This window comes from Hyla sarda, chromosome 9 (assembly GCF_029499605.1).
Source record: "Hyla sarda isolate aHylSar1 chromosome 9, aHylSar1.hap1, whole genome shotgun sequence".
Lineage (NCBI taxonomy): Eukaryota > Metazoa > Chordata > Amphibia > Anura > Hylidae > Hyla > Hyla sarda.
The window spans coordinates 103,453,443-103,476,197 of NC_079197.1; the positions used below are offsets into that span (position 1 = coordinate 103,453,443).

The following is a 22,755-nucleotide window of genomic DNA, read 5'->3' on the forward strand; positions in this document are numbered from 1 at the left end:
ATATTATATAAACATTTTTATAACATATATAAAAAAAGGAGACACTCTATAGAAATGCTGATGTATTTAACACGCATTTTCTATGGTCTCATTTAATCCGTCTGAAAATAAAGTGACATGGGAAAAAATCCAAAATGCTTCTCTGATGTTTAATGATGGTTTCAAGAATAGAGAGTTTTAAATTTTCCACACACCTATCATGTTTAATAAGAAGAGGTCGGGAAATGCTATGAAGCAAATACCCGTTCTTTATATTTGACCTGTGCTTGTTCATACGTGACCACGCTGTCTGAACAGTGCGGCCCACGTATTGAAGACCACAAGCACAGGTCAGGAGGTAAACAGCCAACAGGTATGGTGTTTTTTTTTTTTGTAATATGTGAGGTGAAAGAATGACTAGGATCACCAATCATAGAGCAGCATATACATCTACTGCGGCCGCAAGCAAAAGTGCCAAGCATTTCCAAAGGTGTATTGTTAACCCCATCAGTGGGGAGAGATTTTAACCTATTGGAGGCTACCATATTACACAGATTAGGGGGATCGGCGGAAGGTAATGCCTGGTTGTTGGGGCAATATGTCTTTCATGATGGGATCAGCTTTCAAAATTTACCAATATTTGCATAAAATTCCTCTTATGTTTTTAGCAGCACAATTGAAGTCTATGATACAATTGAGGAAGAATGTCCAGCGCACACACGTATAAAACTGAGCTGCTTTATTGCATAGTTGCCATAGGAAACATCGGACACTCAGATAACGTGACGCGTTTCGGCCAGCAAGGCCTTGCTGGCCGAAACGCGTCACGTTACCTGAGTGTCCGATGTTTCCTATGGCAACTATGCAATAAAGCAGCTCAGTTTTATACGTGTGTGCGCTGCACATTCTTCCTCTTTTGCATATATCTGGACCCAGTCCTGGTCCTGTCCGTGCGCTGAAGCCTGGGGTGGAGCTGGTTCGACTTGTTTGTACCTTCTATGATACAATTGTATTGTAACTTATCAATGCCTTACTTTTACATTACACTACTCTCCCAATGAGATCAAATTTCAAAACTGAAAAAAAAAAAATTATATAGGTAAGATCTGTACAGAAACATTCTTCAAAAGCAGTTGACGTTAATAGTCTACTTGATTACAATAGTTCTCATTATCCCAAGTGGATAAAAAATGTGCCCTATGGGCAGTATCTGTGTCCAAAAAATGTACAAATGAAAAAGATTTCATGCGACAATCACGGATTCTTCGGGATCTCTTTCATAATAAAGGTTATCCAAAATCCCTTTTATCTCAGGCTTACAATAAGGTCAAATATATCTCAGCAGGATTTAGTTATGAAAAGATCCAATGATGGGAGAGTAGGTGACGGGCTTCAGTTACCTCAAGAAGAACCACTAACCATTATGCATTGATAATAAGTTCCAATACAATGTTATCACTAGCAACAGTAGAAGGGAAAACGTAATTCAGCTCACCGATACTTCAGCTCTCGACTTTCAGAAAGTCTTAGTCATGGCTAAGGCCATGGCTAAGGCCATGACTAAGACTTTCTGAAAGTCAAAACGCGTTGGCGTTTCGTTTGCGTGTTTTTATCTTATGTTTTTCTGGATTTTGTTGAGCACTATTTTGGATTTTAACATGTTCTAATAAAGCCTGGATTTTTTACCCGATTGAGGAGCCAGATTACCTTTCTTCACAATGTTATCACTGACTTCAATTGTGCTGCTAAAAACATAAGAGGAATTTTATGCAAATTTGAAAATTACCCCTCATGAAAGACATATTGCCCCAACAACCAGGCATTACATTCCCCTAATTCCCCAATCTGCGTAATATGGTAGCCCCCAGTAGGTAAAAATTTCTCCCCTCTGATGGGATTAACAATACATCTTTGGAAAAGTCTGGCACTTCTGCCTGCGGCCGCAGTACATGTATGTGCTGCTCTATGATTGGTAATCCTAGTCATTCTTTCACCTCACATATTACCAAAAAATAAAATAAAACATTTCATATAAAAAACCACCATACCAACCCAAAATAAAAAAAACAAGCAAGAAAAATTAAGTGGACCAATACACTCCCACTACTACATTCTTAGTTAGCAGCAATATCACAGAGAGCTTCTACAGGGCTATCCATGTTCCTCAACCCTGAAAATACTAGCACAGCAACCATCTCCAAATCCTGGACAGAGTTATACCTTATAGGGCTTCATTGGTTAGCCTGGCCAGTATACTTTGCACCATTTTTTCAAATGGTACTGCCTTCCATGTTGAATCAGACAAGCGCCCCTTCCCTGGTCCATGGAGTCCTGCTACAGCACAGCCTGCACTGGTGTTCTACATCATCAACTCTCCCTCCTGTGCCAAGATCCTGGTATCTTATGATACACAGTGTGCACCACATGCGCAAAGCTCTTAGACTGGGAGCATCAGAAAACTAACAAAAAAACTCAGCATTCCCAGGAATCGCGATGGGGCAGGCAGGATAGCTGGTGAATGCTTGCCACTGGATCCAAGAGAGGGCTCAGCTTTCTCTACTAAACTAGGTAGAAAACAACATAGGGAAACTGCCCCTGAAGGACTCAATGCTGGAAGGAGCAACTACCCCTTCCATGATCCCAGGCAACACCTGGGCTACAGTTGTCCTCTTCCAAGGACAGGGAACAACAGAGAAAAGGTAGGAGGCCATACCTTTCTCCTGGTGCTGTCCGAGGAAAATGAATCATACTGACCAGCACTGATCAATGTTACCCTGTATTTAAATACCTTGACACAAACAGGCAAGGAAGCCTTTTTCTTCTTAATCAGCAATATGCAAACTGCTGATATTCATTATTAACTTCATTTAAATGGAATAGATATTATATCCAAAAATCGGCATCTCCATTTTAGTGTCCATATTACAGATGCAACTCCTGGACACCTAAGCCAAACTTACATCACCGCAGGACAATATGCAGATGTAAATTCTGTTCAGTCCAACTCCCTGACCCCAAACATAAAACAAAAGATAATAAGAAGATTGGCGACAACTGACTTTTCAGGAATGTAATTTATAAGTATTGAAAAACACACAAAGATTTCGTTACTTAAGTTTGTTCTGCACTAGGCAATGTCCCTTAGGGTATGTTCCATGAGCGGAATTCTGCGAATGGAATTTTGCACAGTGAACATTACCATTAGAGTGAATACTGAAATAAAAAAAGCACAAACGGATGTGCTCCGTAGTGTAAGACCAAAGGTGAGTTGGTAATGCTAAGTGTGAATTGCGCTTACCACATGAAGTTGTACTCCAACCAAGTACAACAATGGAACATGGTGTATCATCAAAGGGTCTCTGCAGCTTCGTCCCGCTGAAATAGAATCACGATAAAAACAAGCAATCTGCAGGTAGCAGAGCGGGATCAATGGAAGCGCTGAGACCAGATAAGAAGTTAAAAAGGATTTATTTCCCATAATGCAACGCGTTTCACGGTCACCCGCTTCCTCAGGCATCCTGATGCCTGAGGAAGCGGGTGACCGTGAAACGCGTTGCATTATGGGAAATAAATCCTTTTAACTTCTTATCTGGTCTCAGCGCTTCCATTGATCCCGCTCTGCTACCTGGAGATTGCTTGTTTTTATCGTGATTAGTGTGAATAGGTCTTCTGCGAGACCTGTTCACACTGAGGAATTTGAGCAGCGGACAATTCCTCCGCTTAAATTGTTCAGCGCAAAGAAAGAATATGTTAATTCTTTGCGCTGAAGTCCGCAAGCACTGCATAGCAGTCAATGGTGATGCCGAAGTATTTTTGGCGGCGGCCGCCAGACGGAGTCTTCGCTCGTGGAATTCTGCAAGAGGAGATTCTGCAGTTTGACCATACCCTTAGACTGTGAATGATGTGGTATCTGAGCATAAGCACTGTTGCTTCATTCACTCAGAGGACAATTGACCTCTGTTGATCGTGGGGGATCTAGGCAGATGGACCCCCACCAGTTATTTATGTCCTATCATGTAGATAAGGGACAGTTCTAAATTGTGGGATAACCTCTTTAACATGCATGGACGCCAAATCTCTACATCAGAGAACTTACTCTGTGCTAAGAGTTGGGATATGGTCTTCCTGTTGTCCTCCGATCCTTCAATCTCCTTTGCTGCAAGTTGTTTGTTTGCAGTCTCCATTCGTTCTTAAGAAAAGAGTAAAAAGGATATATTTATTCACTGTTACACAAATAAATCTCTTGAACTCACCACTGATAAAAGGTATAAACACACATAGGTAGAAAATTGACGATAAATGGAGTAAACACTTCCTCAAGCTCCCAAAGACGAGCACTTTGAATTACAACACAGACTTACTACCTATTCAGCATTATGTATCTCGTAAAAGTAACTCGTAGAAGATCTGCAAGGTCTGTTATATTGTAAAGAATCAATCCACAACAGAGAACGTTGAACACTGCTGCGATAGTAAATAAAACTAAAGGCATTTCAAGTCTTCTAGTATCAAAAGAGACACTCTATTCTTTCAGAATATCAAGTATCTGCTTGTTAATATGCTGCACGCGTTGGATGGCCATTGTGCTATGTAAGACTGAATGAATAGGACACAGATTAAAAGGAGATGACTCTTCATTTCTACAGGAGTCACAATTTAATGACGATAATGTAAAAAAATGTCCTGCTAAAAGGAAGGGCTGGTAATACAAGAAACACCCAAACAATTTGAGGAGATTGCCTAAACTATATAGTCATGTAACGAAATCATCCTCATAACATCACTTCCGAAAGGAAATCATTGTAGTAGAAGTAAAGTGGTAGTGCAAGCTTCTTAATGTATCAGATTTCAGACTGGTTATAGAATATAGCGGCTGGTTAGATTTGTCCATGTGTGGTAATGTATATGTGTATGTAGTGTTTAAAATCAAGGGATTGCTCGGATCATCCTTTTTTATTTTGTGTGTTGTAGGCTTACTATATATCCATAAACTGGTCTTGGGGGGCAGAGACATGCAGAGACTAATGGGGACAGGGATCAGCTGATTGCTTTTTTTGCACCACAAATCAAAATGTCTTACAAGTCAATTTTCCAAAGTGATAGTAGTATTGCTTTCATCTTCTTATCCTAACAGAGGTTGGATTATTTTCCACCAATCCTCTCCAAGTTAGAATTTCATGTGCAATGAGCATTTGTACAATAGGAAAAGCAAGCATGCTTCGATTTTCATACTTTACCTCTGAGATCCCTGTTAAAGTCATGAATCCTTCGGATCTCGCCCTCTAGTTTTGTTCTCATAGCTTTCTCCAAAGTCTCTCTCTTGGATGAAGATTTTACAAGATTTTCATATGCTTCAGAGACTCTCTGGATTTCCATCTCCATCTAAAATGTGCCAAGAGAACGTCATGAGGAGCATGGCCAACTCTACACTCCCTCTGTAATGACACACTGCACCTGTTTCCTCCCTTCCCAAAAGAGGAGATTTCAACCTTATAATAATAATATATATATTAAAAAAGGCTTATGCTCAACAAAATACTGCAGGACTATTGAAATACACTGAGTAACACATTTTTTAAGAAAAAAAAAGTGACAGTAACACAATGGAACCCTTTATGAAACAGAAAAAAAAGCCTCTTTACTTTTTGAAATCTGGCCACTTTGTCGTAGCATCCTTCTAGTTCTTGGCGCAGAGACCTGTTTTCTTCAGAAAGAACAGCAACCATCTGCTGTGCCCGGGAAACAATGGCAAATGGGTCACCCTGCATCTGGGAATATGGGGAGGGTAATGGAGGAGGTCTTGCAAGATCCATTTGTGGTGGCTGCTGTTGCTGCTGCTGACCATAGTATGTCTGAGGCATGCGGTAAAAATCTCCATGGTGGAACTGACTGGACATTTGATGAGGCCGTGGTGTCCCAGAGAAGAATTCTCCATGGCTTGGTGAGGGAAGCTGTTGTTGAGATGGGGACATGCCTGATGGTGGAGGGGACTGTATGAGGCTCATAGATCCCAAGGATGTAAGAGAAGAGGTGGGGCTGTGGTAATGTGGGGATCTCTGCTGAAGATGTTGCTGCACATCCTGATTTTGCCTGTGAAATTCAAGAGATACAGAATTATAATATTTTCCATTTAAAATTTAAATCTACAATGAACATAGTACCACACAAATAAAATAAAATACATCACTACAAAGAAAGCAAGAATACATTTTACATGTCCACAGACTGCATCCAATAAAGAGGTCAATAGCTATAATAGTGCTGTCTACCATTACCTACTTAATGCAATCACTAAAGCATAACAAATCCACATCAAATAGACACTTTTGTTTTATATATTTTACAGATTTACAACAGTATCCACAGAATAAAAATGTAACTATAAAAGGAGGATTACCCAGTACGACATAAAAGTGATTTTCCTTAGGAGTGGTCATCCAACACAGCAGGTGACATTTAAACAACGTTTTTTGCTTTGTACTAAAAATATATCCAATGGGAAAAATAAAATAAGATAATTATATCTAAAATGAGACAATCACTGCAATTAAAAACACCACATACGGTAATTTTTGCTGCAATTTATAAACACAACAAAAGTTACAATAACGTGTTTTTAGGCCACTTTTACACGTAATATGGCCGTGTGTGAGCATAGATCAATATTATGCTTTCGGTTTGAGCCTCTAGAGGAATGGTTTGCAATCTATAATAGACACAAACACACATTTGTAATATACATGAAAAGCAGTCTTGCAAGCTAAAGCCAGGCTGGCGATCAAAAGCTAATTAGGGTCCATTCACACGACAGAATTTCTATCCACTTTCCCATTCACACTTCTGCAGAATTTCCGCTTGAATTCCGCACCAATTCAGCACAAAATCCTCACAAGCGGAAGTGGAATTCGGGCGGAAGAAACAGAAATTCTGCCGTGTGAATAGACCCTTACACCTGTCCGTGTTAAAAGTTTTGCCCAGTCTGGGTATTCAGATCCCAACTATTCATTAGACAGAAGCTGTGCTCCCAGTCTCATTGCTAGAGATGAACTCCATAGACTTTCACTGAAGCCCATCTTCTGCAGCAAGAAGAAAAGGAAGCAAAGGGTGAATACATCTAGTGATTGTGGGGGTCAGAATACTAAGACCTTGAGTGATCAACATTTTTGATGTGTCATTAAAACCATCCAACAGATTTACTTTAGTTGAATATACACAAGAGCATAGTCAGCTGAACAGATTTTAGTAGGACCTATTAACTATCTTATCTACACCCCGTTTCAAATTATGCAAATTAAATTTTTCTCATTTACCTAAATAATTGATGTAAATAACAGTCAGCATAATTCTCATGTTATCAACTATTAAGAGTACAATTCAAATGTTATTGAACAAACCTCCTAATGATAACATTATTTTTTTTTTAAACATAAACTTACATTGCACTGTCCCAAATTATTACGCACAGTAAGTTTCAAAACACTTTATAGGTTGTAAAGAACTGAAAATTGTCATTTGTTGTGTTTGCAGCATATTTACTGAAATCAAAAGCTATTTCAATCAAACTTATAACAACATTTTAACTTTTTAAACATTTTAACAGATCATGTTACATTTTAACATAGGACCCCTTATTTGATAGCAGCTTCACAAGTCTTGCTTCCTTTGAACTTGTGAGTTTTTGGACAGTTTCTGCTTGAATTTGTTTTGCAAGATGTCAGAATATCCTCCCAGAGCTGCTGTTTGGATGTAAACTGCCTCCCACCCTCATAGATCTTTTGCTTGAGGATGCTCCAAAGGTTCTCAATAAGATTGAGGTCAGGGTAGATGGAGGCCACACCATGACTTTCTCTCCTTTTATCCCCATAGCTGCCATTGATGCAGAGGTATTCTTTGCAGCATGAGATGGTGAATTGTCATGCATAAAGATTATTTTATTACAGAAAGCATAGTTCTTCCTTCTGTACCAGGGAAGAAAGTGGTCAGTCAGAAACTCTACATACTTTGCAGAGGTCATCTTTACACCTTCGGGGAACCTAAAGGGGCCGACCAGCTCTCTTCCCATGATTCCGGCCCAAAATATGACTCCACCCCCGCCTTGCTCACATCGCAGCTTTCTTGGAACAGGGTGTCTGTCCACCAACCATCCACTACTCCATCCATCTGGACCATCCAGGGTTGCAAGGAACTCATCAGTGAACAGGGCTGTTTAAAAAGAAGTCTTCATGTATTTTTCTGCCCAATGCAGCAGTTTCTGCTTGTAAGCATTGGTTAGTGGTGGCTGAATAGAAGGTTTATGCACAGTTGCAAGACTCTGGAGGACTCTACACCTTGATGTCCCTGGGACTCCAGAGGCACCAGCAGCTTCAGATATCTAGTATACAAGAAAGGGTATGTGTATCGGCGCACAAAAAAGGACTGATGGTACGTGGGTTAATTGTACTTACTATAGTCGACACTGTAGTGAGTGAAATGGTGGCGCTGATTTATTCAGGTGTGGTAGAAATTTTGAACCGGTAGAGGGCTCCCTTAGAAAGAAATAGATTTGTACTGATGAAGAAAAAATAACGATAACAGATAACGGGAGCGCGAATTCTCCTGGTTGCTGTATATGCCCGCGGACCACGCCGAGTCCAGTCTGTGCCTGCTCACTTTTTAGGCAAATGTACTAAAGCCACTTGTGCCCAATAGTATGGTGGCTCTGTAAAACTGTCCAGACTTACATAGTGTGGAACAGCAGATAATGCTTACATAGATCATTTATTGCTGCAGAATTTTTCATGGTAGGAAACAGCAGATTACCTATGTACCTGCTGTTTCACTAATTGTCCATATATTAATTCTAAACATCGATCTTGCATTATAGTATATAGATTGGACGTTGCCCAGAAGTATTACGTACCAGCAGAGTATACATTAAGACCAAATACAGCGTGCCTGTCCCAGTGTATCTAGCAAAACAACGGACATTGTTGCAAGAAGTCTTACTGATCGCCACTATAGCAACATAGAAGCATTACAACTCCCACAGGACGTTCTATATGTGAGTTCTATAGCGGTGATCTGTGTATATATTATTAAGAAGTGCCAGAGAATTCTACCATTTGCACTACCATCATCGTTGTTTTTTCTTCATCAGTACAAATCTTTTTCTTTCTAAAGGGAGCCCTCTACCCGTTCAAAATTTTTACCACACGTGAATAAATCAGCGCCACCATCTCACTCACTACAGTGTCGACTACAGTAAGTACAATTAACCCACGTACCATCATTCCTTTTTTGTGCGCCGATACACATACCCTTTCTTGTATAACAGCATGAAATTTACAAAAGTATAAAATGCCCTGTAGATAATTCAAAGAGTTTCCTGGGCTCTTAGCAAAATTGATGATGGGGCTGGAGATGGGTGGAAAAAAAAAAAAACACCTATGTTCACAAGGCATCACATGCACTTCCTTTACACTTGACGGCTGGGGCCAGTGATTGGCTGTAGCATCCACGTACAGTGCATGATGTCACCAGGCAGTCCAGAAATGCGGCGTAGATGGCAGAGTTTAGTTTTTTTTTTTCATTTATCCCTCCACCCTGCTTCACAATCTATTTTACTTTAAAAAAAAAAATACACAGCTGTTTGTACCAGTTTTTCCTTCAGTATTTTTGAAACAAAGCCAGTAGATCAGATCACCAAACAAAGTAGATCCAGAAAAAATAAAAAATAAAAAAAAATAAAACGCCAATATACTTTATATTTCTCATTCCTTTTGAATCCACTTCCGGTCTTGACTCAAAACACCCTTTAAAGTAAAATTATCTATTGCTTAAATCAAGTTTTTACTTTCTATATTTTATAATAAATCTGAAATGGAGCAGCAATTCCGGCCACTATGTCTAAAACTAAAGCTTTCTTTTTTGTAGAGAATACCCCAGTAATCCTTTTCTTCTCAGGAGTACAGTGAAAGGTGACACAGGCATATAGATATGCCAATGGGGAGTTAAAAAATAAGGTAGGTGTAAACGTTATTCCTAAAAGTGATGTAAACTGCTAGGCTTAGAGGCATGTAAGCCCAATTCACGCCCCCTCAGCCTTATATACAAACTGTCAGGAACAAGGGTCATGGTAACAAAACAAAAACAAAGTTGGAATTATGGCACCCAAGGCCACAAAATAGTATAAAAACCTAAAAAAATTTTAAACAGACTTCTCCTTAAGGTCCTCCTTAAGAGGTGGCCACAAAATTACATCTTAATCAATTTCTGTTACAAAATACATATACAATCCAAGTTCTAGAAATAAGAGTAACGTACATGAAAAGCAGGCACAAAGCCCAGATATACAGCGATCTCACAAGTACTCCAGCCTTTTTCAATCATTTGGCGGCCCCTCCAGTCTTCATCCTCTAGCAGTTCCAGCTCATTTTTCTGCACCAAGTCCCCAAGTACATTCCATCCTCTATATAGTGGAGCAGGCTGGACAGTACTGAGGCAAAGTTTCCAATAGGAGGTAAATTGGCCTTTTAATGTAAAGCCTTATGTTCTCTTCAGAAGCCGTGTGATGTTGTGTGACTGAAGTTGTTGGGACCAGTCTGTATCACAGCTTCTGCCCACATCCAGAAGGTGGATCTATTCATGTGTCATTACCAGGAATGTAGGTCACATCTCACACTCTCTATTCACAGGTATAATTTCTCAGCCATCAAGAATGTACAGGACTGGTTTCCCTACCTCATTTCACTACCTCCTCCTTCTGGACTAATTCAGACACATACTTATTAAGAGATTAAACTTTTGTACAAACTATGTCACTGGCTATAGCAAAATGGTGCCACATCTGACTAGCTATACTGTCAACATCTGCACATGTAAGCAAAATAAAGGGAAACTGTAAGGCTTAGTTCACACTGCATAAAATGTATCAAATGTGCAGATTACAGATGAAAATAAACTTAGCCTTACACCGATATTAGGGGTTCACATTTGCATCTGAGATCCATTCAGGGGCTTCCATTTATTTAGCAGAATCTGACAGACAAGAAAGATACTGCATGCAGTAATTTTATGTCCGATCCAATCGTGTTAAACAAACAGACACCAGATGGAGACCCAACGGACCTCATTGAAGTCAATCGGATCTCAGCAATAGTCTGTGTCCATTCTACAACGGACCGTCAGACTTAGTTTTCTGGCACTGAACAGAGTCTGTAACAGAGGCTCCTAACAGAACCCCAACGCAAATATGAACCTAACCTTAAATTGGTACGTACACCTTTACACAAAATAAATTGTATTGCACCAATTCTTATATAATAAATAATACAGTAAAAAAAAAAAATAGGAAGTTTGCATAGATCCTAGATTAAAAATATACTAACATTTTAGGTCTGTAGTGCCTATGTAGATCGAGTCTTTGTGGTAACAGTCTACAAACAAACCCTGGTTACTATGATCCTGCAGTCCTGCTCCCTTCAGCAGTCCCCTATATGCCTATCTATGCATACACAGCGGATTAGCAAGTCTAGTAGGCAAATCGTATTACTGTAGTATTACTATAGACCTAATGAGGTTGTTACAGAACTAGAAGTTATCCCCAATCCTTAGGATAGGAGATAACTGATCACGGGGGGAATCTGACTGCTGGAGACCCTTGATTTTAAGAATGGTTATCTGAATTTACGATCAGAATGGAGCGGTGTGCACATGACCGCCACTCGATTCATTTTCTATACACTAGAGAGAATGGATAGGGCGGCAGTGTGCACAAGTGCCCACTGCTCTGTTACGACAGCTGATTAGGATTGCAGCAGTCAGATCCCCCACGATCAGACAGTTATATCCTATACTTAAGATAGAGGATAACTTCTAGATGCAGGATAAATTCTTTTAAGGCCTCAATACACATTAGAAAATGGTTAGCTGAACACCCTTATTTTCAGGGTGAAAAGTAAACCATCTAACGTGTACAAGGGCCTCCCAACTCTCCTCCCACAAATAATGTTAAAGCGTTACTGTCATTAGAAACTTTTTCCATTTTATACTTCCTTTAAAAAAGTATTTTACTAATATACTTCATTAAAAAAATTTGCTTGCTAAAGATGTGGAAAAAGGGGTTTAAAAAATGGCGGCTAGGGGTCGCTGACTTTTTAATTTTGCCAACGATTAACCAAAATATGTGAGGGGAAAGAGGTGTGGTTATCTCCTTGCTGTTCTTCAGAGCACAGACAAGATCCGCATTATTTCTTGTATATTTGCCCCACAAAGGTTCACATAGCTGCTTAAGGGTTATAAAAAGAATGCAATTTGCTTACAAAGCTGTAAAAATTTAGAAAATCTGATTTTGGGGGGGGAATTCAGGTTTTGTCTTCTGTCCTTGCACCATATAGTTCCACATGGCTGCATTACAGTTATATAGAGCATGCATTTAGAAAGTATGTTTTGCAAATGTAAAAAGGTCTGTGCAGAACTCATGACAGGGGAGCAGTAGAGCCGATTATGCTCCAGGGGAAACGCCCCCAGCCTCTGAGAAAAATGCAAAAGACTAAGAAAGACTGAGCAAAGGAATACAAACATCAAAAGGTATTTTACATAATACATGCATATTATTATGCATACAGGTCTTAGGGCACATTACTACACTGATTTAAGCATTTTTTTTCTTACTAATGACAGTAACACTTTAAGGGAGAGAAGGATTGGGCAGGTCCGATTCTGAGTGCCTGATCCTTTTGTTCTCAGGGAGGTAAGCCGCAGCCACAGACGTCTAGAGTCAGCTTAACCTCTCCTCTATCCATTCAGGATACTTGTATTGAGGAATCAGGAGTGATCACAGCAATCACATGTGTATGGCCACATATACATACGTATAAACCTCCATTAGGTAAGAAAATTGTATTCATGGTATTTGATAAAATGTTACACAATTAATAAAAACATACTAGAAATTAGGAGAAAGCTATAATGATTTCAGAACAGAGTATGCTTGAATCCAAACACTAAAAAACAGTATATACACATTATTAATATTAAAAAATACTGACAGGTGATGCTCATCTTGTGACAGTGGTGCCTGTCTAGAGGTGGGTACTACTGCTCTTGGGAGGAGAAAACCATGTAAAGTCCCATTCAGCTGGATTCCTCTTACCAGAGAGCAGAGTATTGTGGCAGCTCAGAAGACAGATGCATAACTCCCATGTTTCCAGCCATAAAAGTGTTAGGCTGCCAAAACAATTCTCATGCCATACATAAAAAATATTATATTAAAATAAGTAGCCAGAAAAAGAAGCCTACCTGGATGAACCATATTCTGGAGGAGGCTGGTACCGGAGCATTGGTCCATCTGAGCGATTCTGCTGAGTGCCCCTAGGATCCCCATAATGATGTCCCACCTCCTTTGCTTTTCCTTGAGTAGGAAGAGTGGAAATGTTTTTAAATGGGTAATCGGGAGGCGGCCCCCTGTTTTCCATCTTTTGTCCACCACTCTGCGATAGATTCCTGTATACTTCATTTGATCCAGAGGTTTTATAGAAATCTCCAGGCTGTGGGGAAAGAGGGGCACTTGTAACAGGGGCATGGGCCTTTACACCACTAGTAGCCAGTGAAAGTTGCATGAGGCGTTCACTAAGGGACCTTACATGGCCCTGCTTAAGGTCCTTTAGACCATCATCCTGATGAACTTTCCCTGTATTAACCCTCTGAACCGTGGGACGACCCTCAGTCCTCATTTTCTGATTGCTCACACCAGTTACATAGAAAGCAGCTCCAACACTAGCATGAGGTTGTCCACGGAAGTATTGAGACTGGACCTTGGCCTCTTCATAAGTCGGGAGCTCTTCACTGTTCTGAGCTCTCAGTGGTATCTGCTTCTCCATCATATTCTCCACCTGGATCTCCTGCCCTTGTGGCTCCTGGCGGGCAGCATGAGGAACTAACTGGGGATCTTGAGGATTCAGTCCCTCTTGAGACACCTGCCCGCCACCATAGGGGGGCACGTTCCCTGTAGCTTGTTGATGCAAGGCCAGCAAGTTACGGTTGTCATTAGGATTCCCGTAACGTAGCTGCTCCTGCAGCAGTCTTTGCAACACTGTGGTGGCTGCTTGCTCTTCTGAAGTCCTCATCTCCAACAGAGTCACCTCAAAACTGGAATCCAAGTGACCTGCAACAGAAATTATTGTGCATTAGTTCATGACAGACAGAAAAAAAAGAAGTAAAAAAAAGGAACAAAAAGCACAACTATGTCCTGTTACCCTAAATAAGGATACTTCATTAAGTAATGATAAAGCTGTGCTCACCTTCTGGTGTTGTGCTACAATCAACAACACTGTTTAGCGCTTTATGTCATTGGTAGTGACCAATAATGGCAGGGTACAGCCGAGCGATCAACCGTTGTTTTGATGTCCAGGAACAGTGTAGGTATATTTGGAGGTATCCCCTCTAGCAGCAGAGTAAAAAGACCTCCTCAGACTAAGGGTGCGTTCACACTGTGGAATCTCCGCTCGTTGAATTCAGCGAGCGGGGATTCCGTCTGGCGGCCGCCGCCGAAAATACTTCGGCACTAGGGCCGCGGGGCACTGAGCCGTCACCATTGACCGCTATGCAGTGCTTGCGGAATCGGCGCAAAGAATGAACAGGTTACTTCTTTGCGCTGAACAATTTCAGTGGCGGTATTGTCCGACGCTGAAATTCCGCAGTGTGAACGGGTCTCGCGGAGTTCACACCGCTGAATTCCGTTCACACTGCTGAATTCCGCTTCTGCAATTCTACTGAAATTCCGTAGTGTGAATGTACCCTTAGGCATATAAAGAACAGCTGCCAGATAATAAAAAACATAAATTCGGCTTCAATTTGCTAAAGAAATACAAAAAATAAATACAATATTGTGTTGTATTTCTTGGGCTAAATAAAGCCGTATTTATGTTTAATATTTTGATGTCCAGAATCGGTTAATTGTAAGTCTGAGTCTGATGCGAGCATCTTTTTCCTCCTCCGCGGCTAGAGGGGATACCTCACAATCCATTCAAAATGTTTGTTATAATCGGCTTTGTCAAGAGCCTATGCCAAGCATGACATAAGCATAACTTGCATCACATTTATCAATGTTCTCAGTAGGAAAGCCTTAAAATGTGCAAAATATTATATTGTGATTATTAGGAAGGATTAACCATTAATGGCGATTTGTAAGGAGGTTAACAGAAAAATTACATTAACTAAAAACTCAACAGCTAAGCGTGGATATGGCTCACCAGGAAGGCAAAAAACCCTCATACTAGCCCTCAGAATAAATCCCTGGATCAACGTTCTGTCCCTATAAAACTAGTATCCATAACCTGTAATGTTATTACTCTCCAGAAATGCAGAGTTAACCATGACCACCTCCTCTGGCAGAGAATTTCATAGTCTCACTGCTCTTACAGTAAAGAACCCCCAAGGATGCCCCCTTGTTATAGATACAGTCCTGGGTATAAATAGATCATGGGAGAGATCTCAGTACTGTCCCCTGATATATTTATACATAGTTATTAGGTCTCCCCTAAGCCTTCTTTTTTCTAAACTAAATAACCCTAATTCTGATAATCTTTCTGGGTACTGTAGTCCTCCCATTCCCCTTATTACCCTGGTTTCCCGTCATTGAACCCTCTCCAGCTCCACTATATCTTTCTTGTACACTGGTGCCCAGTACTGTACACAGTATTCTATGTGTGGTCTGACTAGTGATTTGTACAGCGGTAGAATTATCTCCTTGTCGTGGGCATCTATGCCCCTATTGATGCACCCCATGATTTTATTTGCCTTGGCAGCAGCTGCCCGACACTCGTCACTACAGCTAAATTTACTGTTAACTAAGACTCCTAAGTCCTTTTCCATGTCAGTAGTCCCAAGTGTTCTCCCATTTAATACATAATCTCAGCCCGGATTTTTCTTCCCCATGTGCATTACCTTACATTTATCAGTGTTGAGCCTCAACTGCCATTTCCCAGCCCAAACCTCCAACCTATCCAGATCCATTTGTAACAAGGCACAGTCCTCTATTGTGTTAACCACTTTACAGAGTTTAGTATCATCTACAAAAATTGCTACTTTACTATTCAACCCCTCTACAAGGTCATTAATTTATTAAATAGAATGGGACCCAAGACTGACCCTGTGGTACCCCACTAGTAACAGTCACCCAATGAAAATAAGTTCCATTAATAACCAATTAGACCATAGACTATAATGGGATTTTCTAACAGCCAATTTTTATGATGGACGTTTCTAACGGAGGTATTTTTAGTGTGAAAGCAGCCTTAGTTTTACTCTCTTTGGCAATGAGTGTCTCTATTTTTTAGGCTTTTTCCCAATATATATATATAAGTGTCAGATTGCGAGGGGTCCGACCGCTGGGGCCCCCCTGCGATCTCCTGTACGGTGCCCCGGCTCGCTAGCCAGATATTGCATGTTGACCACAGCACAAAGCGGCGGCCGATGCGCCCCCTCAATACAACTCTATGGCAGAGCCGGAGATTTTCGAAGGCAGCGCTCCAGCTCTGCCATAGAGTTGTATTGAGGGGGCGTGTCAGCCGCCGCTTCCTGCGGTGGTCAACATGCCCCCTTCCCACGGGGTGTCGGGGCCCCGTACAGGAGATCACGGGGGGCCCCACCGGTCAGACCCCCGCGATCGGAAACTTATCCCCTATCCTTAGCATAGGGGATAGGTTTTTCACCACTGGATATCTCCTTTAATTGCTTTATTTTTGTCATTTATTGCCCCCTTTACATTTTTATTCATCCACATTGGTTTTCTTCTATTCCCATAAGGTATATACCTCTTACAGTGAGAATTTAAGATATTTTTAAAAGTCTGCCAGTATTCTTTTTCAGGACATTATCCCAATTTATTAATTAAGGGCTTCTCTGAGTTTATCAAAAGTTATTTTACCTATTTCTGTCTGGTGAGGGTTGCTTCCCACCAACGCTGTAACGTGTTTCTGGTCATGAGGAGGTGCGTGAACCTATGAGGAATGTTCTGTCTGCCGCCTTCTGCAGTCTGAAAATACATGTAAATATTAAATTAGACAGGATCCAACTACATAAAAGATGTCAGCACTAAAAAAAAAATTATCTGAATATGAGGCTTTAAAGACAACAAAAGGCAGCGATAAAATAAGAAACAAGTTATATATTTTACCTCTAGCTGTGGAGGTGACCAGAGACTGTGGGGAAGGTTTCATGTTATCCCTGAACATTTATTAACAGGCTGCACGTTGTCAATGGTAATAAAGCAACAAAAGATAAAAAGTCAGGAGCCGCTCTGGTCACCCACTATATTATAGAAGTACATTTCCTATACTGAACACACCCACTTATACTTAGTGAGTGCTAGACCATTACCACTCACAAATCGCACAAGGCTGGAGATATACTCCTGCCGCCCACTGCTATCCTCCTGGTGATACTCTTGTAGTCCTCCAGGCACATAAAACACTGCGGACTGCAGTATAATAGAAGAAAACCAAAGATATACCATTGTATATTGAAGGCACTTCTATAAGGGGGCAGACCAACTAATTCCCTCAGGCCAAGACTGCACTTCTCATGGCTGCACTTCTCATGGCTGCACATGCTTGCCGGGGTGATCACATATACAGCCATTATTACCTGTGGGTGGAGGATGAGAAGTGCTGTCTTGGCATGAGGGGAGTAGTTGGTTTGCCCACCTTATAGAAGTGTCTTGGATATACAATGGAATATCTATAGTTTTTTGTATGATTCTACAGTTCGCTTTCTACTGTTGTAAATATTTTGTATAAATTTTGCAGAGGTGTCTGCAGCAAAATCACAAGAACATAAAATCTGTCCAGCTCTGCAAGGTAGGATCAGGTGATTCCAGCAATGTTCTATCACCATAGGAATTGCTATTTAATCCATCCCCCTTTCAACCACTGCAGACGTAAAATGTGAAGAACTGTTGCATATAGTATCGCAAGAACATACAATACATCGACAATGTAGAGGCACTATATGGCTCCACATTGAAACTACAGAACCTGGACTGCAGTTACTAATACAAAGTTTCCTTCAATTATTAATAAACTCAATATAGTTTGTTACTGAAAATTATTTATTACCCAAACAACAGCAGCATTTCGAGAAAGTAAAGCCTAACCAGACACCTAACAATAACCCCATAAAGGTGCAGGGTGGATCATAAAAGTAATACAATAGCAAACACCCAGTTCACATTCTTTGAAGATGACAAGCTAGATGGCTGTTAGGAAGTGACAGGCTGGTGAGGAAAAAAAAAAAAGACAGCAAGGCCTTGAAGCACGTGAAATGGCATATGCAAAAAAATTGTGCATACCTTGCTAAACAAACAAGGCAAAACATTATATATACATAAACACACACACACACACACACACACACACACACACACACCAAAAGGGCCTGTTCACACAATGAAAAAGCTTTAAAAAAAATAATATAAAAAATAAAAATTATATTTTTCAAATCCCTTATCTGTGCATTTCAGCCTTAAATGGGTACTACCATGGAAAACTTTTTTATTTTATTTATTTATTTATTTTTTAAATCAACTGGTGCCAGAAAGTTAAACAGATTTGTAAATTACTTCTATTAAAAAAACGTAATCCTTCCAGTACTTTTTAGGGGCTATATACTACAGAGGAAATGCTTATCTTTTTAGATTCCTCTGATGTCATGACCACAGTGCTCTCTGCTGACCTCGGCTGTCTATTTTAGGTACTGTCCGGAGCAACATATGTTTGCTATGAGGATTTTCTCCTGTTCTGGACAGTTCTTAAAATGGACAGCAGAGGTCAGCAGAGAGCACTGTGGTCATGATGTCAAAGAAATCTAAAAAGATAAGCATTTCCTCTGTAGTATATAGCCCCTAAAAAGTACTGGAAGGATTAAGATTTTTTAATAGAAGTAATTTACAAATCTGTTTAACTTTCTGGCACCAGTTGATTTAAAAAAAAAAAAAAAAAAAAAAAAGGTTTTCCATGGTAATACCCCTTTAATTCTCCCCCTGAAATCAATGGATGCTTTAGAATCCACATGTATTTCAAATGCAGATTGTGATGCTAAATATTCTGCCTCTTTAAATTACCATGGGAATGAGCCCCAACACTTCCAGTTTTCCATTTCTTATCAATACATATGGCAAATTTTAAAAGAGAGCGAGCAGCTTTGTAACACTGTATTATTACAACTACTTGTGGGAGAATTAGTGCATGCGCTATTTCGCCCATTCATCCGCCCGTCACAAAATAACGGGCGATAATGGGTTAAAATGGCTATTAGAAAAATCCCATAGACCAGTGACCTTCAACCTGCGGACCTCCAGATGTTGCAAAACTACAACTCCCAGCATGCCCGGACAGCCGTTGGCTGTCCGGGCATGCTGGGAGTTGTAGTTTTGCAACATCTGGAGGTCCGCAGGTTGGAGACCACTGCCATAGACTATAATGGGATTTTCTAATAGCCGTTAGTGATTTAGTGCCGGCCGTATAACTGCTGATTTCCCCTATTTTTATAACGGACATTCATAAGGAGTGCACTTTTATAGTGTGAAAGCACCCTAACCTATAAGGATAGGAATTAGGGATCGACCGATATTTTTTTTTAGGGCCGATACCGATAATCGGTGGAGGTTAGGGCCGATAGCCGATAACTTATACAGATATTTCGGTATAAGTTATCGGCTATTTAACCCCCCTGCGACACCGCTGCAGATCATTGGTTTAAAGCGGGCGCTTTAGATCAATGAACTACAGAGGCTTTTGTGGTGCCATAGACCGCCGCCCGCTTCTCTCCCCCTGTCTGGCCGGGGTTCCCGAGTCCTATCACCGCCACTCCGTTCCGCGCCCCACCGCACCGACCCAGCCCCATTGCCTCCCCCATCCCCGGTTTTATAATTACCTGTTCCCGGGGTCCACTCTACATCTGGCTCCGGTAGCGTCCTCCTGAGCTGTCACTGTGCACACCGACGGTGACATCGCGTCACGTCACTCGTCATTGCACGCAGCGTAACGCAGGACGCAGCAGGAGCCAGAAGTAGCGTTTACCCCAGCCCCAGGAACAGGTAATTATAAAACCGGGGATGGGGGATGCAATGGGGCCGGGGCGGTGCGGTGGGGGCTTTCGGCAAGGTAATTGCAGATACCGATAATACCCAAAATCGTGATTATAGGCCGATAATCTGTCGATCCCTAATAGGAATAGACCCCATAATATTTCCACACACATAATCTAAGCAATCACTAATAGAGGAGAATATAAAAGCCTGCCCTGTAAGTATATGTATCACTAAAGTGACATCCCCTTCAATTCTAAGGCTTTGAGGATCTGTTAATACGAATGTATTCGATAAGGATTTCCTTTGAAGTCCACTTCTCAGCTTGCAGGACCTTTTGCTGGTCACTGACAGATCTCTATGTCCTGACACTACAATCTGGGGGCACAAACTGAATCATTTCAAAGCAACACTTTGCTATTTCCTTTACTAAGATTACACAAGAAAATAGCACAAACCCCATCAGGTTTAACCTCTCACCTCCCTGTCTCACAAGACAAGGTGCGTTGTTTAATATCATGCGACCTTTACTTAAATCGTAACACAAACACTATAAATTACATACTCGCCAAGTGATAGGACAGTTCAGACACAGATACATGGGGACCGAGGGCGGCTTCATGGTGAGCTTTCACATATTTTATCTGTATATTACAAAACAATGTGCACATACAGTCACGGCCGTAAATGTTGGCACCCCTGAAATTTTTCTAGAATATGGAGTATTTCTCACAGAAAAGAATTGCAGTAACACATGTTTTGCTATACACGTTTATTCCCTTTGTGTGTTTTGGAACTAAACCAAAAAAAAGGAGGAAAAAAAAGCAAATTGGACATAATGTCACACCAAACTCCAAAAATGCGCTGGACAAATTTATTGGCACCCTTAACTTAATATTTGGTTGCACACCCTTTGGAAAAAATAACTGAAATCAGTCGCTTCCTATAACCATCAATAACACCTCTCTTATTGGAAGGCGCCTTTTCCCAACAGCAATTTTTAGATCTCTCCCCAGGGGATCAATGGTAGTTAGATCTGGGCTCATTGCTGCCACTTCAGAACTCTCCAACAATTTGTTGCCATCCATTTCTGGGTGTTTTTTGACATAACTTTGGGGTCATTGTCCTGCTGGAAGAACCAAGATCTTGGACGCAAACCCAGCTTTCTGACACTGGGCTGTACAGTGCGACCCAAAATCTGGTAATCTTGGTTGGTAATCTTCATATTCCATGATACCTTGCACACATTCAAGGCACCCAGTGCCAGAGGCAGCAAAACAACCCCAAAACATCACTGAACCTCCACCATATTTCACTGTACTGTGTTCTTTTCTTTGTAGGCCCCATTCCGTTTTTGGTAAACAGTAGAATTATGTGCTTTACTAAAAATCTTGGTCTCATCTGTCCACAAGACATTTTCCCAGAAGGATTTTGGCTTACTCAAGTTCATTTTGGCAAAATGTAGTCTTACTTTTTTATGTCTCTGTGTCAGCAGTGGGGTCCTCCTGGGTCTCCTGCCATAGCATTTCATTTCATTTAAAATGTTGACGGATAGTTCGCAATGACACTGAAGCTCCATGAGCCTGCAGGACAGCTTGAATATCTTTGGAACTTGTTTGGGGCTGCTTTCATAATTTTTTCTCTTCCGTCCATGCCCAGGGAGATTAGCTACAGTGCCATGGGGTGCAAACTTCTTTATAATGTTGTGCTCTGTGGACAAAGGCAAATCTAGATCTCTGGAGATGGACTTGTAACCTTGAGATTGTTGATATTTTTCCACAATTTTGGTTCTCCAGTCTTCAGACAGTTTTCTCCTCTTCCTGTTTATGCTTAGTGTGGCACACACAGACACACAATGCAAAGACTAAGTGAACTTCTCTCCTTTTTATCTGCTTTCAGCTGTGATTTTTATATTGCCCACACCTGTTACTTTCCCCAGGGGAGTTTAAAGGAGCATCACATGCTTGAAACATTCTTATTTTTCCACAATTTTGAAAGGGTACCAATCATTTTGTCCAGCCTATTTTTGGAGTTTGTGTGACATTATGTTCAATTTGCTTTTTTTCCTCTTTTTTTTTGTTTAGTTCCAATACACACAAAGGGAATAAACATGTGTATAGCAAAACATGTGCTGCAATCCTTTTCTGTGAAAAATACTTCATTTTCTAGAAAAGTTTCAGGAGTGCCAACATTTACGGCCATGACTGTACCTCTCTGGCCTAGTCCCACGGGACTATAGCCTTGGAGGACAGCATGAATAGTCCATCCTGCTGCCTGAACCATTCATTACCTGTAACATTAGACCACAATAACCAATAGGTATTTCATCTGCACTATTGAGACTGTAACCTGTATAGTATAATAGAGCCAAGATGTCAGAGAGTTTAGGACATCGATAGATCACCTCAGGTGCCAGTCTGACTTCTTAGTCTCTAGTTTTTTATTGCCTGACTACATAAGGAGTGTGAATAGGACTCAAACACCAGAACTGATGGGGTAGTAGGGGTGTACTTCAAGAAGAGCCAGAAGAAGAAAAAAAGCAAAGGCTAGCAATGCTCAATCTCTTCCTCCGGTTCCACCAGTGGTATAATGTTCTAGTACAGGTCCCAGCCTGCTCAATGTGACTGGATGTATGCTGCTCTGGCACCTGTTAAGTAAGGATGCCTCAGCACTCCCTAATATATGTAGGGTGCTCCAACATACCTGAGCTT

At 40.9% G+C, this 22,755-nt stretch overlaps 1 protein-coding gene across 2 annotated transcripts in view; it reads right to left on the minus strand.

Annotated features, from left to right (window-relative positions):
• Positions 1–22,755, minus strand: part of AMOT (angiomotin) — a 76,808-nt gene that overhangs the window by 31,033 nt on the left and 23,020 nt on the right. For both annotated transcript variants that reach the window (XM_056539446.1, XM_056539447.1), the window contains exons 2-6: positions 16,886–16,993; positions 13,258–14,122; positions 5,622–6,069; positions 5,217–5,361; positions 4,076–4,168 (exon numbers count right to left, since the gene is read on the minus strand). In XM_056539446.1, the coding sequence (XP_056395421.1) occupies positions 4,076–4,168; positions 5,217–5,361; positions 5,622–6,069; positions 13,258–14,084 (1,513 nt within the window). In that variant the 5' untranslated portion in view covers positions 14,085–14,122; positions 16,886–16,993. The remainder of the gene's footprint in view (positions 1–4,075; positions 4,169–5,216; positions 5,362–5,621; positions 6,070–13,257; positions 14,123–16,885; positions 16,994–22,755) is intronic.